Below are 21,132 nucleotides of genomic sequence, written 5' to 3' on the forward strand. Positions count from 1 at the left end.
TGTACTTGCCGGCTTTTTTTATCATTCAAATTTGGCTGGGTGGCTAATAACAAATTTTTCTGTGGTGTGACAAACTCAGAACTCATACTTAATTTTGACTTTACAGGGACTTTAAGGTACACTTCTTGCATAGTGTGCCTTTAAAGGGACTTAATATGGTACAGTACATGCGGAGCCCCAAAAGGGACATGGTGGTGGGAAAAAATACGCTTTTGCGTTCTCTCACAAAAGTTTTACTTTACTTTGCATTTGAAAAGAAACTTTGCATTTGCTCCAAAACCTTTTATGTTATTTGCGAGCACAAAGTGGGTTGCAAAACTTTTGCGAGAGAATGCAAAAGCATTGACATATATTCTTTCCTCCCATCTCATATTTTTCCACCACCATGTCCCTTCAGGGCCTCCATATGTACTGTACAGGTTACAAGGAGGAATTAATCCGTTGGTATTTGGCCTTGTAACATGAGCTGATAACTGTCCATTGTGTGCTGTTATCATTTTATGTATATATCTGCTAGAGTTGTGTGGATCATCTGAATCTGCTGTTAAAAATTACATTTCCTTAACTTCAGTTGGAAATGTCACAGTTTTCATCACTGTAACTTCAGGAACACACACACACACACACACACACAGACACACACACTCACACACACACACACACACACACACACACACACACACACACACACACACACACACACACACACACACACACACACACACACACACACACACACACACACACACACACACAAGAAATTAAATATGTCCAGCCCAAGCAAAGGCTGGATATAAGCACATTTTTTAGTTTTTTGTCATATAGATACAGCTGTTACATTCAGGCTATCATACCCAGCTCCTGATTCGTCCTGGATAACCAGCTACTTCACTAAAACGCTCCCACATTATAATTTTATTTCCGTTCTTTAGTTTTTAAATCTCCTTTTTAGAAATTTATCTCGGATCTGATTTGCCCTGCATCTGCGTAGCTTAATGAGAGTCTACAAATTAGTGCCTGATGAAACATTAAGCTTTAAACCATAGACTGTGAAAAAATATGGACAAATGTCTCCGTGATGTCAACCGTAGGTTTCTGTGGAGTGGGTGGAGCCGGCCGCCGCCATCTTGGCAGCGCGTCACTCCCACCGAAAATGGGCAAAGAGGCGGAATAGCTGAGGTTGACGTCACGTGACGCTAACAGACAGTAGACAAATGGCTAGTAGTGACAGCAGAGCAATCCACCTGTCACTCAAGTGGCCATGCCCTTAATTATGCAGAACTTAATAAAATAAAAAACCAATGAGTTATAAAAAAAAATTCACCCCCTCACAGTTGTCATGATAAAGTTGGGCATTTTAACATGGGGATTGTATTGGATTGACTATCTTTTGGAGCCTGTAACTAGCGGTCAGTCAATGAATTGCAGTTTAAGTCACTTCCGTGTTGGATTCAAGAGAGAGACCGGAGGGTTGCCGCTTTTTTTAAACACGTTAATATTTCCATCATTAATGATTTATCTCCTCCAACCGGAATTAATTCAGAAGGTTATATTTTATTACTTGGCCCACAGATGACTCGCAGATTATACGCAGATATAGGCCTAACCGTTGTTGTGAAAGTTACCTGAGGTAATGTTGACAGCAGTGCTGGGCTGGCTCTCACAGCCACCCCTAACAGACGTCACAGTGACAGAATATGACTGTCCGCATGGCAAGCCAGGGATTGAACAGCTGGTGCTAGTGGAATCACATGACAGCAAAGCTCCTCCACTGGTCGCTGCTCTCACATGGAAAGATTCTGCATCTGGATTGGCTGCCCATGTGACAGTCATGAAGCCAGCAGAGCAGTTCACCTGCACATCAACGTCCTGAGGTGGACAGGGCGCTAAAAAAGAAAAGCACTTTTCATACATCTGTTCTTGATGTTGTTACATCTTCATACATTTTCAAACATCTGTTCTCTAAGGTGCTCTAAGTGGATGTTGGTTGTTTAAGAAATGGCTGCTTTGAAAGTGCCACAGTGTTTAGGATTTAGACCGCACCATAGCACTGAGACAGCTCTCATTAGAGTCACAAATGATTTGCTCTTATCAGCCGATCGTGGTTGTATCTCTCTATTAGTGTTACTTGATCTTAGTGCTGCATTTGACACCATTGACCACAACATTCTCTTAAATAGACTAGAAAACTATGTTGGCATTAGTGGAATTGCATTAGCATGGTTTAAATCATATTTATCTGACCGCTATCAGTTTGTAGCAGTAAATGAAGAGATGTCTTATCGATCACAAGTTCAGTATGGCGTACCACAAGGCTCAGTACTAGGACTGCTGCTGTTCACTCTGTACATGCTACCTTTAGGAGATATCATTAGGAAACATGGAATTAGCTTTCACTGTTATGCTGATGATACTCAGCTCTATATTTCTTCCAAACCTAACGAAACTCACCAATTCACAAAATTATCGGAATGCATATCTGATATAAAAAATTGGATGACTAGTAATTTCCTACTACTAAATTCTGAAAAAACAGAGATTCTAATTATTGGACAAAAAACTTCCACACGTAATAACCTAGAATACCGTCTAACACTTGATGGCTGCTCTGTTAAGGATTCGTCGTCAGTTAGGAACCGGGGTGTGCTCTTTGATACCAATCTTTCATTTGAAAGTCACATGTCTAGTGTCTGTAAAACCGCATTTTTCCATCTTAAAAATATATCTAAATTACGTCATATGCTCTCATTGACAAATGCGGAACAACTAGTTCATGCGTTCATGACATCAAGGCTAGATTATTGTAATGCTCTACTGGGTGGTTGCCCTGCACGCTTAATAAACAAACTACAGCTAGTTCAAAATGCAGCCGCTAGAGTTCTTACCAGAACCAGGAAGTACGACCATATTAGCCCGGTTCTGTCAACACTGCATTGGCTCCCTATTAAACATCGTATAAATTTTAAAATATTGCTGATTACTTACAAAGCACTAAATGGTTTAGCTCCCCAGTACTTGAGCGAGCTCTTAACGCATTATAGTCCTTCACGTCTATTGCGATCTCAAAACTCCGGCCAGTTGATAATACCTAGAATATATAAATCGACTGCTGGCGGTAGATTCTTTTCCTATTTAGCACCAAAACTTTGGAATAATCTTCCTAACATTGTCCGGGAAGCAGACACAGTCTGTCAGTTCAAAGCTAGACTAAAAACACATCTCTTTGACCTAGCATTCACATAACACTCTATAGACTTCTATAATTCAATATTAGGCTGCTTAGATTAGGTCAGCCGGAACTGGGAACACTTCCCTCAAATCCTGATGTACTCGTTACATCATAAGAAGAATGGCATCTACGCTAATTTTAGTGTCTTTGTTTATCCCGAGGTTTTCCCGCAGCCTGCCGGATCCAGGCCGTTTCCAGATCTGACGAAGGACTTTCGCCTGGACCTGATGACAATGCAGTGCTGAAGTGCCAACTAGCCTCTCCCTATGGAGGATCCCTATACCACTCTACAGATAAAGCGTTGTGGAATTTTTCGGTTCGCGTACCTACCCAAAGTGATAAGATAAAATAAAAATTCTGCATCAAAATGTATAGACAAGTAGTTTGTTTAGGCATGGTTTGTAAGGAATTACAAACCTGCGCACATATATTCAAACGCACATAACTATAGAATCAATTCTTAATGTGCATGTGAACGCCATCAGCGTCTATCACAGGTTCACGTTTAAAGTCTGTTTAGAGAGAACGGTGTCGTCTTAGCGGCCCCTAATTTAATAACAAATGATCATTTAGACGGACGTGAATCAATCAAAACTAACTTTAGCTGGAAAAAAACATTTTTCAAGAGCCACTATAAAACCAAACCAATCTCTGTTACCTTAAGTTATATGTTTATCTCTGTAAAGCTGCTTTGAAACAATCTACATTGTTAAAAGCGCTATATAAATGAGGATGACTTGACTTGACTTGACTTGTTTACACAAGGAGTAACCCTTCTCCTAGAGAGTGACCTTCCTGAAGAATTCAGTTCCAACCCTTTTCCAACAACACCTGCCTGTAATTTCCAACTAACCCCGAACACATTTATTTGCTGGTTCAGGTGTGTTTGATTCGGGTTGGTGCTATACTCTGTATGATGGTAGCTCTCCATCAGCAGGGCTGGAGACTCCTAGTTTACACTTTTCAAGAAATCAACCTACAAATGGCTTACTTTAAAAATCACCTTCAACATAAAGAATGCATTTTAACTGTCTCACCGGTATGCACTTGTGTGAACAAACTCCGTTCGCTGCTGCATGCATGATCCATGGACAGCACAGACACATTATATGTGCGTCCGCAGAGCAGATGCTCCAGGTTGCAGTGAGTCGTGTTGCTGCTGCTGCAGTTGGCCATATGGGTGCCGTCTAAAGTGATGCCCTCAGCCTGGTAGGACAGTGCCCCACTGGTACTTTGCCACGTAACAGCCGCAGAGTTAGAGAGGCAAACGAGAGATGCTTGCACGTTGATGGGTGAACATGGAACTGAGGAAGAGGAGGAAGATTAAGCATTAATGCATAGAGAAGTTCATTTGGGTTTGTCAACAAAGACAGATATCTGACATCAGCCGATTGTGTCAGAAAAGCTAGGCTGTGTTTGAAATCGCCCCCATACCCTTAAATAGGGCACTATTTGAAGGGACAGCCATTTGTAGTGGTGTCCGAAACCATAGTGGACGTTATCGAGTGCACTCATTAAATCCCATAATGCACCGCATTAATGAGTGTACAACTGATGTACACACAACAGCTAGAGAATACCAGAATACAGAATACAACGTGAGAGTTGCGCCAAATTAATTCATGTGTCTCGTCGGAAGATGGCGCCTGTAGATGAATCATCCATCCACTTTACAAATCGCTGATCCGATGTGGCTACAGCGTAATAACATACTGGTATAAATTCCTTTTAAATTGATTATGAAATTGTTTAATTAAGGTTTAAGTTTCCATGACATAGTTCATGATAAATCTTTTCATTACTACTGGAGCTGCCAGTTTGCTAAGTTACAAATGAATATCAAACAGCAAGCACAAACTATGCAAAAACGCCCTTCCGGCGCACTCAGTGTCTGAATTCACTCACTCGCTTTCATTCACTCCTTCGAGTGGACTATAGTAGTGGAGTAATTAGGGAATAGTGAATGAGGGAATAGTGAATGAGGGTATAGGGGGCGATTTCAAACACAGCCCTTCTGTCTGTAGAGCTGATGGTGGCACAGTGCTGCCATTGAATAGCAGTGTAGAAAACATGTTGATGAAAGAGTATTAGGGGAAAATTCCTAACCTGACTGTAATGTTGAAAGGGCATTTTTGCTGTCACAGTGGCTGTCCTGGGCAGTGATTGTGAGGTTGTAGGCTTGGCCACAATGTAGGCTGTCTAATTTGCACATGGAGGTGGGACTGCTGCAATGTGTTCGGTGTCCATCTGGGCTGGATGCGAGGACCAGGTAGGAGGCAACATGCTCTCCTTGTTCCCATGACACTACACCTGTGTGGCTGCCACACTCTATTTCAGTGATGATTCCCGTTGGCTTACATGGAACTGTTAAATCGCAAACAAGAAGATCATAAATGTAATGATAGGAACGGAAAAGAAACATTTAGTTCAAGGATATATTTGTAAATTGTGTGTGTACAGTCATCCTACCTGTGTCCAGCTCTACGCTATGGCTCTGTGCGCTGGTACACGTGTGGTCGGAGGCAGTCACGCTGATGCTGTATGTGAGTCCACACAGTAGATTAGTGAACTCACATGTGGTGCTGGTGCTGTTGCATGATGACGCAAAGCCCCCGCTGCCCTGAGCGATGGCAGAGTAAGAGAAAGCTCCTTGGCTAGGCTGCCAGGACACATCAACCACACCAGATTCACAGCTCAGGTTTGCCTGAATCTGGTTGGGAATACATGGCACTGGGGACAAAATGGGAATTGATATTTGGGTCATTGTACAATTGCGGTGGAAGATGCTGTCACTTTCATGAGGAAAACTTATTTTTTACATTCGAGAGGTCACCTACCTGAATGAAGTGTTGTGATCGCACTCTTTGACACATTACAGTGGTGGCCAATGGCAAGCACGCTGATGTTGTAAATGGAACCGCATACAAGGTTAGGCACAACACATGAAGTATTTGTGGTGTCACATCCTGTCATCTGGCCACCTGTGCTGATGGCATGAACCTCATACGATTCTGCCCCCATACCGGGATTCCACTGCACACTGGCAGAGTTTGAAGAGCAGAGCAAATTTGACTCCACTCTCTGAGGTGGACAGGGTACTGTTCGAGAGAGGGAGAGAGGTCAGAAAGAGATAACTAAAAAGCAATGTCCCAAAACTACAGAAATCAGGAAAAAAATTAACATACAATTATTTCATTAGGTTACTGCTAAATATTTTTTGCAGGATATTTTTCTTTACATAACTCCGATTGTGTTTGGCTGAAAGAAGAAAGTCATACCTAGGATGGATTGAGGGTAAATTATGGGATCATTCTAATTTTTGGGTGAACTAATCCTTTAATTATACTAGTAGCCAATCATATGGACATCCCTGAGAATGACTCTTGAAAAATGATTACTATTTTGCTTCATGTAGGTGATGTACTGTATTTTAATTAATTTCCTCTTTCATACCCGATGCAACTGCCAGGGCTGTGCCAGGTTGGCTGTGGCAATGCCCATTGTATGATATCATGGTAAGATTGTATGTTTGTCCACAAGCTAGTCCCTTCAGTTCACAGTTAGTAGAGTTGCTGGAGCAGGTGGAGATCAGCCCCCCAGGTGTCCTGGCATCAGCAGTGTAGGAAACAGACCCAACGGTGGGAGTCCACTGCAGCAGGACAGCGTCAGTGTAGCAGTCCAGGTGTGTAGAAGTAACTTTTGGGGCACAGGGAACTACAGGAAACAAAAATATAATGTTAAACAAATAACAACTATATAACAGGACAATAATAACATAACCAATTTCTTTCATCTAGAACAACAAAAACAAAACTAGATAACTGTACCTGTGTGGAACTGTTCTGTCTGACTGGGCAAGCTGGAGCATTCATCTCCAACAGCAATCACCTGAACAGTGTATTCATCTCCACAGATGAGATCACTAAGAATGCAATGTGTAACAGGCCCAGTGCTACTACAGGATATGAAATTTAATGTGCTGCTCCAGGCGTAAGCAGTGTAGTACAGCGCCCCCATGCTTGCGTTCCAGGACACACGTGCCTCAGCAGTGGCACAGTCCAGCACCACAGACACTCCCATAGGAACACAGGGCACTGCAAAAGAGAGAGAGAGAGAGTCAGCCTTATCCACCAAAGCCAGGAGAATAATCCTTGTTTGTTGACAGCACAAAAAAAAGAAATTTGGAAATGCATATTAAATAAAATTTAAAAAATGATCCCAAGAACCAACCATATTAACATTACCAAGTTCAGTGCTGGGATCAAGACACATAAATGCTCTGACAGTGTGCAGGAACAAAATCACACAATGCCAATTACCAGAACAATACCTGTGCTGAGGTTTGTTTATTTGTGTCTAACATTTATGTTGAGGTTGGTTAGCATGCATTACCTGTGTTAATAGTGCTCAGCGCACTGGGTGTTGAGTTACATTGGCGACTGGAGGCAATCACGCTAACATTGTATGTATGGCCGCAGGGCAGTTTGGGCATGCCACAGCTCGCTGACCAGGACATGCATGTTCCTAAAGGCCCATCTGGGCCTTGCACTGTTGCGGTGTAGTATTCTGCACCATCAACTGGCTCCCAGGATACTGTAGCAATATTGGAGATGCAGTCATTAAAGCCAGAGATGGATGTGGGAGTGCAGGGCTCTGGAAAAAGACGCAATGTCATACTCCATGTCATTCAACAAGTGTGGCATTGTTATGCCTATTAGTCAAGACTTTTGGCACCGTGTATTTGTGTGTCTGTAAGAAGGTCCTAACCTGTCTGCAGTACTGAAGCATTGCTGGGGGGGCTCCTACATACATTTCCCACAACTAGCACAGTCAGAAAGTAAGGCTGACCACAGTTGAACTCCGAGAACTGTGCACTTGTGTTATTGGTGGAGAGTGCGACCCGGTGACCACTGCTAGATTCTGCAGAGACCAGGTACATCGAAGCATTTTCACTTTCTTCCCAGGTGAGGGAAGCCACTCTCATGTCACAGTCAAAGGAGGACACCAGTAGCTGAGGGATGCATGGAGCTATACACAATGCAGGCAATCTCGATTAGCCATTTTTAGAAAGTTGTTTCATTTAATGTTGACCTTCATATAATTATACCTTTATTTTTATCAGCAACTCACCCATGTTGATGATTGTACTTTCACTGGGATTACTGCTGCAGATTTGTGCGTTGGCAACGACCTGGACCACGTAAATTTCCCCACAATGCAAGTCCTCCCAAATACAGAAAGTTGTGTTTGTTATGCAAATGTGCGTGTGGCCATCCTGTCCTTCGGCAATGGCGGTGTAAATATCTGCGCCATCACTGCCAGCCCAGCTGACAGCACCCAGGTAAGTCTCACACTCTGCAAAGGTCTGAATGTTGTACGGCACACATGGGGCTATAGAAAAAAAAGCAGTGATTGATACACAACCTAATGACACTGCTCAAATGTAGTATATATATGTCAGAAACCTTTTCTTTGGCAATTTTGTCCCTTGTAAAATCGGCCATTTAGCACAGCCTTTATGAGTGTTGGGTCATACCAGTCGTAAGATGGGCAGGAATGCTTGGTATGCTGTCACAGATATCATTTTGCCCCACTGCTGTGAAGGTGTAGGTCTGTCCGCAGAGAAGCTCCGCTGTTAGCATCGATTCCGATGTCTGGAATGAGTCGGCATATCCAAGGTTGCTTACGATAAACACTGAGTAACTCAATGCACCTCTGCTGTGATTCCAGTTCAAGTGAACTGTGTTGTTATCACATGATCCTGAAACTGTCAGTTGGGTTGGCTGACAAGGTTCTGAAGAAACAGAAAATGCAAAGGTTTCATTGTGATGTTTAAACCTAGTGTCATTCTAAGGAAAACTAAGTCATTATGGACCCCCCCCCCCCCCCTCACACTGCTTCCTCCCTTGCTGCTTTTTTTCTTTTTGAAGACACAATCAGTTGGACAGACTTCCATCGAAACTGACATTTATCAGAGGCTCTGTTTACACCTGGTATTTAGATGTGTTTTTGTCGATCGGATCACAAGTCTCTTTTGTCTACTTTCAACCACTTTCCTGATTTCTTCGAGGGCAGGGTCTATGGGAGGGTAAATATGGGCTTGTTCAGATCTTTTGATCTAATGGACGAAACAAGCTTGCGCAATTTACATATGAACGTGACCGGAGACGACGGAAAAACATACGGAGAGCATCAGCTTTCGATTCTGCTATGACAGCTGCAAGACCAGCTGAACGCTGTGTGTTAGAAATCAGGAATAGTGAGAGAACATTGTGCTTGGTGCGTTTTTTGTCTTCAACCAAATTTGTCAGCTGACAAACTTTAATCCCTGTCTGTCTAACGTGTTTCTCATAATGTTTACGCATTAGGTCAGTAGGTGGAGAGTAGGCGTTATTTTATGGCTGTTCGAACGTATTCCACCCCAATGAGCATTTACACTACGAAAGCAATCCTGGCGAATGCGTTTTCGACTACCTCTGAAAGTGGTAGTTCAAAACATTTTACACCCTGTTTACATCTGTATTCAGCGTCATCGAGGTGATACAGGGTGTAAACAGGTCCCAGTGTGAATGACTACATGGAGTTTTCTACAGTCTGGATCTTTTGGTACCATGCTTGTCAAAGAAACATGAAAAGTTTCTGCAGTAAGCTAGACTGTAGAGCAGGGATAGGCAACTTTGGTCATGGAGTGCTGCTGTCCTGCAGAGTTCAGCTCCAACAGTAGGCTCACATCGCTCTGTATAAATGTTATCTGTCAACTCAGGGTTGGTTCTCGCAGCGTAAACTCAAGGGACGAGCAATGCAAGATTTTTCAGCAGGGAAGTCTGGCAATTTCATCTCTAAAATGCTTTCACTGTGAATCACTTTAATTTGGTTCAAGAAATAGAGGGGTTTTATTACATCAAATATGTGTCACTTTGCACACAACTGATTGGTCCATTTTAATTTGCAATCTTTTACCAAGAATAAAACCTTACATGGCCACTAAAACTGGTTTTGTGAAATAGGCCACAGGATTTGGCTATCTATGCTTTGTGGCCATGTGTCAACTCAGGGTCATATATAAGGGAAGATCAAAACACTGAATTTGGTTAAGTTGGGAAAAAAGGCCAACTACAGCTACAAATTTTATTTTACTCTGTAAAAAAAATGCATTAAAAAATGTCTCACAAGAAAAAGCATAAAATGACTACAAAATAATCAGTAATTAATATTTAATTGGTTCTATTTTGTTTGCGTTTATAATTTCTTTGTATGACAGGCTGGTCAAAAATTATGCCCACACAATTTGCCATGTTTCATATGTGTTCACAAATAAAAAAATTGACTCTAAGCACAACTACACAATGTGTTTGGGAAATCTTCTACAATGCTTTTTCTGGTATTTTTCATCTCAGGGTGAAGTGACAAATTTCCTAGGCCGGACATTCATTTGTCCACCACTATTTGAAGTACAGAATGATCTACCTGTTTGAATGTGTACAGTGCTGCTGACGTCACTGTGGCAATATCTACTGTAGGCCGAGACGGTAAAGGCGTACTCCACTCCACACCTCAACCCACTCATTTCACAGCTGTCAGTTGTAGAGTTACAAACTGTAGCCACTTCTCCTGTGCTGAGGGTGACGCTAGCAAGGTAGTATAGCACATCATCCCTTTGCTCCCAGGTCAGTACAGCTGCTCTAGATTGGCACTGAAAGTCTACGTTCACATGCAAAGGAGCACAAGGCCCTAGATTGCAAAGGACAAAATAGGTCAATTTGATTAGTCCAGTTATGAGCAATATTCATTTTCTACAGTTACATTGTAAGTGTTTCATCCCTTTTGCAAATAAAAATGTCAACTCACGTGTTTGGAAGGTCACTCCCGTCTCCTCTGTAACCTGACATCCATCATTGATTGCTGTGAGCCTGACCTTGTAAGTCTGTCCGCAGACTAGCTTGCTGATATTACAGTAATTCTCTTGAGAGATGCAGGTGGCGGTGTAGCCGTTGTTACTGATGGCAGTGAGCTCATAGGACGCAGCTCCGCCACTCCAAGCCCAGCTGAACAATGCTGTTGCATTATCACAGATCACGCTGACAGTGACTGAGCTGGAAACTGGTGGACAGGGGGCTAGACACAAAGACACAGCGGCGAATCACAAGTCTGCTCAGTCGTAATGGACAATGTGGGCTGGGCAGTATGACATTATACTAGTAGACATTTTAAAACTTATACTGTGGTATATATATATATATATATATATATATATATATATATATATATAAATGTGTGTGTGTGCTATATGTATATCTTAGCAGCTGTCAGTAGGCAGCACACAGCTCTTTTATTTACACATGAGAGCAACAAATTGTTATTGTTATACCAAAAAATGTGTCATGTCTGTTTTTGATCTTCTTCTTTTAGTTGTATGGCGGATTGCAACCATGACTTATCAGGTGCATACTGCCACCTACTGTACCCGCGTAAGGATTTTTGGTTTTGTTCACACTTTCTTGTCTCTTATTTTGAATTCTCTAAGTCATGTTTCCTGTTCATGTCATTTTCCCTTGCTTCATTGTTATGTTTCCATTGGTTGTTCTAATCGTGTGCTTCTCTGTTCTGTATTGTCATTGGTTTATTTTTTATTGGTTTCAGGTGTGTCTTGTTAAGTCATTGTCTTTGGGTATATATAGCCCTCATGTTCCAGTTGTCTGGTGTCTAACTTTGTTAAAGGTATAGTTCACCCAAAAATGAAAATTCTGTCAGTAATTACTCTCCCTCATGTTGTTCCAACCCCGTAAGACCTTCGTTCATCTTCGGAACACGAATTAAGATATTTTTGATGAAATCTGAGAGCTGGATCACTCCTCCATAGGCTTTAAAAGGATTGAAACTTGACAGCCTCGAAAAGTTATTAAAGCGTTAAAATAGTCCAAGTGACTACAGTGGCTCAATCTTAAGTTTATCAAACGACGAGAATACTTTTTGTGCGCAAAAACTAACAAAAATGACGACTTTATTTCAACAATTCATTTCCTTCTCTGTTGGAATCTAGTCAGTTAACTTAATGTAATAGCGTAGAGCTACGTCACACGTAGGCTCACTATTGGCCGACGCTGGTCATGTGGGTGATGTGTGTGACGTACAACAACAGAAGCTTACGCTTTTACACTAGTGAACTCACTCGAGGCCCACAGAGAAGGAAATGAATAGTTGAAATAAAGTCGTTATTTTAGTTTTTTTGCGCACAAAAAGTATTCTCGTTGCTTGATAAACTTAAGATTGAGCCACTGTAGTCACTTGGACTATTTTAACGATGTCTGTAATAACTTTTCGGGGCCTGCAAGTTCAATCCCTCAAGAAGCCTATGGAGGAGTGATCCAGCTCTCAGATTTCATCAAAAATATCTTAATTCCTGTTCCGAAGATGAACGAAGGTCTTACGGGGTTGGAACAACATGAGGGTGAGTAAATACTGACAGCATTTTTTTTATTTTTGGGTGAACTATTCCTTTAATGTTCACTGCTGCTGTTGAGTTAGTTTGTTCAAGTTCATTTCATATTTCTAGTCTTTTTTATTTTGCATTTGTTTTAATTAAGTTTTGTTAAATAGATCTGCACATGGGTTCAGTTGAACTTAGTGATAGGAAAAACAAAGCTTTTCAAAGCTTTGAATCAATTGAACCAATTGTTCCGCAAAATGATTCACTGTTTCAAAGAGCTCGAAACGCCACATGCTGGTGAGAGTACTGCTCAGAACAGTGTAAATGCAACACAAACTCAGGCCAAATGTTTTATTGAAAGTAAAATCTATCAAATGCAATTAACTAATCATCTATTAAGATTAAAAGTATCTGTGCAATATGTGTTCTTTTATAAATGTTTAGGGCTTGCATTGTTTGTTCCATGGATGGCTTCGCTAAACAGGCCAATTAGAGACTATTAACTACTATTATTCCTTTTAATTATATTAATGTCTAATTAAAATGTGTACAGATGTATAAAACCCATAAACACTTGTTCAATGGTTTGCCACTGGGGGGGGGGGGAATCTCAGTGAATCCACATGATTCATGATCATTGTCCCCCTAGCGGTTAACCATTGAAATTTCGAAAAGGTTACGACGTAGGCCCTAACAAACCGTCGTTTACTGAAATCACATGACTTTGGCAGTTTTATATATGTGCCAAACCACTGATTCGAAACAAACGATTTGTAAAGTTTTCGTAGCTTTATGAAGCAGTGTTTTGAAATCGCCCATCACTAAGTTCAACTTGCCTCCATTGGATTAATTACAGAATGTATATGGTTCCTGATTTGTTAGATGCCTTCTATCCATTAAACATATTTTGTCAAATTGTATTACTTCTATCCATTTGAGGAACTTGTTTGATACTTTTGAAAAGGGTTTAAACCAAGTAAATCCAAATTTAGTATTAAGGTTTTTAGGAAAATCTTTAGTTTTTTTTTTTTTTGAAAACCTAAACCTGGCTCTTGATATGAATATAGCCATAGAAGCTGGCACGGCGTTAAAATAGAAAGCAAGAAAAAATGCCTAACCTGATGTGAGAAGAACGGTCTCGCTGTCTGTGCTGTTGTAAGTTCCTCCAATGGCTCGTACATGGGTGATATAAACAGTGCCACAGACCAACCCGGCCACACTGCAGCTGGAGCTTGTCGTGTAGCAGGACAGGCTTTGACCATTTCGACCCTCCAGGAAAGCCACGTATGCCACTGCCCCCAAACTCTCTTCCCAAGACACAGTCCCTACATCACTTGAGCAATTCAGATGGGTTTGCACGTTCTGGGGTGGGCAGGGTTCTGGTAAAGCACACACAGTCAGTTTTTGGACGCATTAAGCACTAAAATCATTGGGGTAATGGCAAATTGAATGCACCTGTGTTTAGAGTAGCTGATGCAGATACAGCAGTTCCTTGGCAGACGTTGTTGTGTGCAGTCACAATGATGTCATATGTCTGACTGCAGGACAAATTGTAGAGGACACAGGAGGTGTCACTGGTGGAGCAGGATAACACTGATCCCAGATCAGTGGCAGCCTGTGTGGTGTATCTGGTAGCACCTCTGCTCATGTCCCAGGACAACTGGCCGATAGACAGGCCGTACTGCACTTCAACATGCTGAGGTACACAGGGACCTAAGTTCATAATGAAGAGAATGAAATGAATTATCATGGTGCAAAATACAGTATTGCAAGGATGTTAGGTGTAGTTTCCATGGCATTTATAACTGAGTGATAAGGTTTCTGAGTGTTTTTAGCATGCTGTTGTGGGTTTGTTAGGATGTTGAGAGTGGTGGCTAGGATGCTGCTATGCAATTTTTGGCTCTTTTGAGTGGTTTTCAGAGCACTTCTATGCAGGTGCATTGATGTTTTGGGTCCACTTTTTGGGTCCCCAATTGTAGTCTGATTGACGAAAACACTTCTTAATGTCTACTGGAACTTCTTAAAACTTCTTAACTTCCTAAGTGTCTGAAAGCCTGTTCTGGTGGTTTCTAGTGCATTAGGCCTACTAGGTAGATGCTGGTATTGTGGGCAATTGCTAGGAAATTGTTAAAACAGTTGTTGAGGTGTTCTGAGTAGGTTTTAACATACTGCTGCGTTCTGAGAGGGCATTGTGGATAGTTTTTAGGGCATTACTAGGTATTTGTTAGGGTGATGTTGTGGGTAGTTGCCAATGTAATTCACTGTTGTGGGTAGATATGTGGTTGTTGAGGTGCTCGAGGTGTTTTTAACGTGCTGCTGTGGGGTTGCTGGGTTGTTCTGGTATTGCTAGAGAGTATTCTAGGAGGTGTTCTGAGTAGTTTTGCTCACCCGTCTTCAGTTGTCCCCTCATGGTTGCAACACTGCTGCAATTCGGTCCTTCTGCTAACACAGTGATGTTGTAGCTCTCTCCACAGGCCAGTCCTGTCAGCTCACAGTTGGTATTGTTGCTTTCACAGGTGAGTACATGACCAGATTCACTCACTGCTGTGGTCATGTACTGCACTGCCCCAGTGCCTGGCTGCCATGACAATATAGCCATACCAGATTGACAGTCTATTAGTGCCCGAATGTCACGAGGTATACAAGGAGCTGAAATACAGACAAATGACACGCTACATCAAAAACACTAAGGAACCAAAAAGCAGGGTCCAGATTAACTTTGTGAAAATTGAAAGCATAAAATGCCACATTGTATTTTGCATCGTTTACGTGTGAGAGAGGAGATTTGCTACATTTAATGGTACTTTTTTCCACCGAAGTAAACGTTTTAATAAGAACAGTTCTAAATTCTAAAACTAAATAGTTATAATATAATTGGCATACTCCAGTCATTAACTATTTAGCAATTCAAAGAAATGTTAAAGGTCTACAAAGGTTTTTGAGGTAACACTTTATTTTAAGGTGCTTGTAATAGGCAGTAATTAACAGTTAATAAGACACTTATAAGACCTTATAGGATGCTTATAAACATAAATAAGTTAATATAAGTGTTAATTAAAGCATAATTAACACATTTATAAGGGCCCAAGCCCTGAAAGGGCGAAGGCCCTATTGTTTTCCTTAGGATAAATTTGTTTTCCTTAGGATAAATTTTGTTTTATTTTTCTAACGACTATTCGGGCACTTTTGGGGCCCTTAACGTGCTCAAAAACTCTTGAAACTTTGCACACAGGTCGTTAGAAAAATAAAACAAAATGTGTCCTAAGGAAAACAAATTTAAAGGGCTTGGGCCCTTATAAATGTGTTAATTATGCTTTAATTAACACTTATTTTGACTTATTTATGTTTATAAGCATCCGATAAGGTCTTATAAGTGTCTTATTAACTGTTAATTACTGCCTATTACAAGCACCTTAAAATAAAGTGTTACCGCTTTTGATTCTGCCATGGCACCATTAACATTAAGTGTTAACAACTTTTATACTTGTGTACCAGCACACGACATTCGGAACTGAATTAAAATAATTTCAAAAGAATTACCAAGTTTTAAACATATTTAAATGGCTGAAATTCACAGAAGTGTATTTTTTTCTTTTTAATGTAATATGATACAGAAATGTTTTATTGCACAACGTGTTGGTCTGTCCTTGACTGACTGTGTTGAATATCTTTAAATTGCAATTCAATAAATTTTTTCTATTCAAATTTCAATTCAACATACTATGGGGAGTGTGACCCAGTGAGAATGAGAATTCTGGATTCAAATAATTTACAACAGAATCTTTTGGGGGAATTCGACTGGTATGTCTGTGTAAATCTGTTCTCATTGCTTTCTACCTGAATCTGCGTAAATGGCGGCACTGGGAGAGCTGTCACAGTATCCGTCTGATGCTATCACACTGACATGGTAGGTCTGTCCACAGGGGAGTCTGTTAACTGTACAGGTGGTGTCGTTCATGCTCTGACAGTTGGTGAAATGGCCGTAACTGTCCTCAAGCAGAGCCGTGTAAGATTCTGCTCCTGCGCTCTCCTTCCAGAACACGGACAGGCCATTCTCTTGGCAGATCACATTAGCGGTCACATAATCCGGCACACAGGGCACTGAACATGAGAGAAGTGACTGTCAGTAAAATCAAGTGATTAGGAACAAGAAAAGTTTAGGTATGTCGTGAGTAACTACGGCAGATTTTTACGCACCATTTGGTTCATCAGCACTTACAATGCATTGCAATAAAATCACACAAACCTGTCCTGATTGTAGCAGCTTGACTGGGTGGACTGGTGCAGATGCTGTCTTGTGCTATTACTGTGGCAGTGTATGGCACACCACACTTAAGATTTGTAAGATCACATGACTGACTAAAACTTGAGCAGCTGACGGAGTGAAGCCCATCATTGCTAATGGCCGTGACCATGTAAACATTAGCAACGTCATTGCTCATCCATGACATGGTGGCTACGTTATCACTGCAGCTTGTACTGGACACCAGATTCTCCGGGGTACAGGGTACTGTGGGTTGAAATACACCTTAATGACTGAAAGAGCATCCAGAGGCTATATAGCAGTTTTCACAGAGATGGTACAAAATAGAGTTTTAAACTCTTCAAAAAAGAATAAAGATTTCTTGAGTAAGTGGAAGGAGGTGCCTAGCCTTTTATCACATTTGACTTTCTATAATCTTGTTTTTTTTCTCTTTAGTTTTACAACCCTGTTAGTAAAATATGGGACATCAATTGAGTTTACTCTGATGTTTGATTGATTTTCTACCAACAAAGATTTAATGAAGATGCAAATTACAGTAACAATTACGGTAAATACAAATAAATTATACACATATATCACATTTAGACTAATATTTTGTATTAATTTTCTTAAAGCAGCATTGGTAACAAGGCTAAATGGTCAGTGTGTATTACCTGACCGTACGATGACCTCAATGCTCTGAGAGCTGTTGCATGTCCGTCCCTCAGCAGTGACCGTCAGGACGTACATCTGGCCGCAGGGAAGGGAAGTGACCTCACAGGAAGTGGAGTTTGCCGTGCAGCAGGTGGTCTCTCCATCTGTTCGCTCCAAAGTGGCAGTGTAGTTCAATGCGCCAAAACTATCATCCCACAACACAGTCACCATATCAAAGTCACACCCCACTGCTGTGTACACATTCTGAGGTGGACAGGGGGCTGAAAGGGAAAAAGAGACAGGATTATAATTAGTATCTTATTATTGTCACGGTGGGTAGCTGTAACTCAGAGGAAACACAACCACATACACATTGACATTAAACATGGGAGTCTAAACAATCCAGGACAAAGAACTGACAGAAACTCAGGGCTTAAGTACAAAGGCAAACAAAGGAGCTAACGCAATAATTAATGAGGGACAGGTGAATAGGATGAATCAAACAAAGACAAAACTATTATGTTATGATGTTTTATTTTTTACACTGGAAAACTTCCCGTCTCACTCCCTCACCTGTTTCAGATTCCATAGTGTTGCTCGAGTGGCTGTCGCACTGACTGTTAGATGCAGTGATGCTGAAGTTGTAGAATCTTCCACACTGAAGCTGTTCAACTGTACACTGGTTTTCAGTTGAGTTACACGGGTACACCTGTCCATCACTGTCAGTTGCCATGGCGATGTAGATCTCCGCCCCTGCTGACTCTTCCCATGTCAGCCAAGCTGAATCAGACAGGCAGTCCATCTCGACGCCCAACATGAGGGGAGTGCAAGGAGCTTTATACACAAACACACATCCCAAAAGTGAAATTTGTGACAGACAAACAGATAAACAAATTAATATTAAATGATGGAAAAATATGATGCATTAAAATTGCATTAAATGTGACTAACCAGCCATAAGATACTGGACTGGAGCATTTGCCCCATTGCAGCCATCCCTTACTGGCACTACAGTCACATTATAATCTCTCCCACAGGTCAAAGGGATGTCACAGCTGGTCTTTGTAGTGTTACACATGTAGTAATTGTGGTCGTTATTGGAATAAAAGGCCTTTGCAATGTAGTGGACACCATCTACACTAGAGTCCCAGGACACAGAGACAGTGTTTGATTTACAGTCCAAGACTGCAGATAAATCATCTGGTGGGCAGGGGGCTAAGGAATCCAGAAAAGATATGTTAAAAACATCCAAATATTAAATTAAATACGTAACATTATTATACACTATATATGATATCTTTCACAAGTACCTGAGGTGACATGCTGCACAGAGCTTTGAGAACTGTTGCAGGTTTGACTATAGGCAGCCACTGTCACGTTGTAAGTCAGGCCACAAAGAATGTGAGGTACTTGGCAGAAGGTTGCATTAGAGTCACACCCCAGCACTTGTCCATCACTGCTTCTCACTGTGGTGTGGTAGTGATGGGCTTGACCTCTCTGTTGCCAGGTAATGTTGAGAACAGTAGATGGACACTCAATGATGGTCAGCACATTCTCAGGCACACATGGGGCTGAAGGAGACACAGAAGTCAAAGCTCACTACAAGTGGACCACCCACATAAAGGCCCACACATATCAAACCGACATCAAAGAACTTGCATCATTTCAATCTGAGTGCAGTGTCGCCTCATGTTAGTTGTGTCTGGGCCAAAAAGTTGAACACACTGTATTTGTCATTTAAAAAAGGGAAACCAGAAGAGCCTTCCTGTGTGGCCTCTTGACTTTGTCGTTTTCTTGCTTTAGTCAATTCCGTTTTATTTTTTCTCAGGCCCTGTTTACACCTGGTACTAAGATACATTTTGGTCAATCAGATCACAACAGATGAATCTAAATACAGCCGTAAATGGGGTCTAAATAGTTTTGAGCTTGCCCAATTTTGACGACTTTCAGAAGTAGTCGAAAATGTATTCGACCAGATTGCTTTCGTAGTGTAAACACATATGTGGTCAAATTTGTTTGAATATCCACAAAAGATCATCTTCTCTCGACCTACTGACCTAATGCGTAAACATTATAGGAAGCGTGCTAGCCAGACGAGAGGCTTGGTTAGACTTAGGCTTGGTTTGAAGATGAAAAACATAACAAGCACAATGTTTGAAAAAGCCATCAACGGTTCTTCTAGTGCCAATGATGTGGATCACACCGCAAAAACTGGACTCAACAATGGCCTGACTTTGTCTGATCGTGGGCTTGGTGTATCATGGCCTTTAATATAGTCATTTAAGACCACTGACTGCAGTAGGTGATTTATAAATTGAGTTTTGCCTGTATTAGGGTGTTTTGGGTGGCTACAAGTGTGTCATTATTCAATAGCTAAAGTGTTCTGATAGATCTCTAGATGCATCATATATTGCAAATGGATGTCAAAAGAAACTTTAAGTTTCACCTGTCTCAAGAATGTGAACTTCACTCCTGGATCCAATACAGCCACCATCCACTCCAGAAACATAAATTTGGTAAGTCTGTCCACACTGCAGGCCGATAATATTGCAGGTCTTCTGGGTGGTGTCGCAGGTCACCCTATGACCTCCGCTGCCCTCGGCAACAGCCATGTAGGACACAGAGCCCTGAGAGGCTTTCCAAGAAACGGACACGGTGTTTGAGCCACAGGATGACTCGATGGATACATGAGTGGGTGGACATGGTGCTGGAGAAGCAAAAGAACATCAAAGTAACATGCTAATCATAATATCAACATTTAATATCTATAATAAGTATAGAAATTCTACATCAAAATGGAATTGGCAAGGCAATTCACTTCTGTAGTATGACATATTTTTGAGTGAAACAGGTTCAACAAAAATCACTTTATTTTAAGGTGTCTTTGTTACACTGTAATTATATATTTAAGTATGAGTAATATTAAGTAACTACAAGTACTTACTAATGGGTTAGGATTAGGGTTTGGTTTGGTGTAGGATTAATTATGCTTAATTACTATAGTAACTACATGTAACAATGAAACTGTAAAATAAAGTGTTACCAATTACTTTTAGCAACAGCTCACATGGCCATGGTGATGTCATCATGAGAAAAGTTATTTGAGAGGCCGAGTACATTTTTTAATTTAGCTGAAATTATATGATGACAAACTTTTTTCTTTAGAACAGCACACTGATGAACCATACACAATATAAACTAGTGACTTATGAGGTTGTTACCTGAATTGAGAGCAATCCAGTTAAATGATTGGCTGGGGCAGGTGAGCCCTTCTCCGCTCACACTGACTTGGTAGCGGCTGCCACAGTACAGGTTGGTGATATTGCAGGCAGAGCCAGATGTACGGCAGCTGACTTCGTGATCTACATCAAAGCCGTCGGCAGAAACGTTATACATCAGAGTGCCGCTGCCGGGCGTCCATGAGATCAGAGCAGTGTCGGTGCTGCAGTCCAGAGTTGATTGCAGATTGGAGTGTGGACATGGGACTAGTGAAGGGGGGTACAAACAGGTAGTAGTTTTGTTAAAGCTGCTGTGTGAAATTTCTCCACCATTAGAATGTCAACAATGTAGCATACCACT

The 21,132-nt window shown here is 41.3% G+C and overlaps 1 protein-coding gene across 1 annotated transcript in view; it reads right to left on the reverse strand.

Annotated features, from left to right (window-relative positions):
- The window catches only part of fndc7b (fibronectin type III domain containing 7b), a 53,778-nt gene that overhangs the window by 11,040 nt on the left and 21,606 nt on the right, over positions 1 to 21,132 (reverse strand). Inside the window, exons 22-45 of the mRNA XM_077204599.1 lie at positions 20,775 to 21,038; positions 20,000 to 20,260; positions 18,864 to 19,124; positions 18,505 to 18,768; positions 18,127 to 18,387; positions 17,574 to 17,834; positions 16,903 to 17,166; positions 16,494 to 16,757; positions 15,045 to 15,305; positions 14,112 to 14,369; positions 13,775 to 14,035; positions 11,078 to 11,344; positions 10,697 to 10,960; positions 8,766 to 9,023; positions 8,360 to 8,620; positions 7,997 to 8,257; positions 7,622 to 7,882; positions 7,057 to 7,323; positions 6,683 to 6,943; positions 6,067 to 6,327; positions 5,699 to 5,959; positions 5,336 to 5,593; positions 4,267 to 4,533; positions 1,626 to 1,886 (exon numbers count right to left, since the gene is read on the reverse strand). Coding sequence (XP_077060714.1) covers positions 1,626 to 1,886; positions 4,267 to 4,533; positions 5,336 to 5,593; positions 5,699 to 5,959; positions 6,067 to 6,327; positions 6,683 to 6,943; positions 7,057 to 7,323; positions 7,622 to 7,882; positions 7,997 to 8,257; positions 8,360 to 8,620; positions 8,766 to 9,023; positions 10,697 to 10,960; positions 11,078 to 11,344; positions 13,775 to 14,035; positions 14,112 to 14,369; positions 15,045 to 15,305; positions 16,494 to 16,757; positions 16,903 to 17,166; positions 17,574 to 17,834; positions 18,127 to 18,387; positions 18,505 to 18,768; positions 18,864 to 19,124; positions 20,000 to 20,260; positions 20,775 to 21,038 — 6,288 coding nt within the window. The remainder of the gene's footprint in view (positions 1 to 1,625; positions 1,887 to 4,266; positions 4,534 to 5,335; positions 5,594 to 5,698; positions 5,960 to 6,066; positions 6,328 to 6,682; positions 6,944 to 7,056; positions 7,324 to 7,621; positions 7,883 to 7,996; positions 8,258 to 8,359; positions 8,621 to 8,765; positions 9,024 to 10,696; positions 10,961 to 11,077; positions 11,345 to 13,774; positions 14,036 to 14,111; positions 14,370 to 15,044; positions 15,306 to 16,493; positions 16,758 to 16,902; positions 17,167 to 17,573; positions 17,835 to 18,126; positions 18,388 to 18,504; positions 18,769 to 18,863; positions 19,125 to 19,999; positions 20,261 to 20,774; positions 21,039 to 21,132) is intronic.

Source organism: Siphateles boraxobius, unplaced genomic scaffold (assembly GCF_051911475.1).
Source record: "Siphateles boraxobius isolate OS27281-9 unplaced genomic scaffold, OSU_SipBor_1 50, whole genome shotgun sequence".
Lineage (NCBI taxonomy): Eukaryota > Metazoa > Chordata > Actinopteri > Cypriniformes > Leuciscidae > Siphateles > Siphateles boraxobius.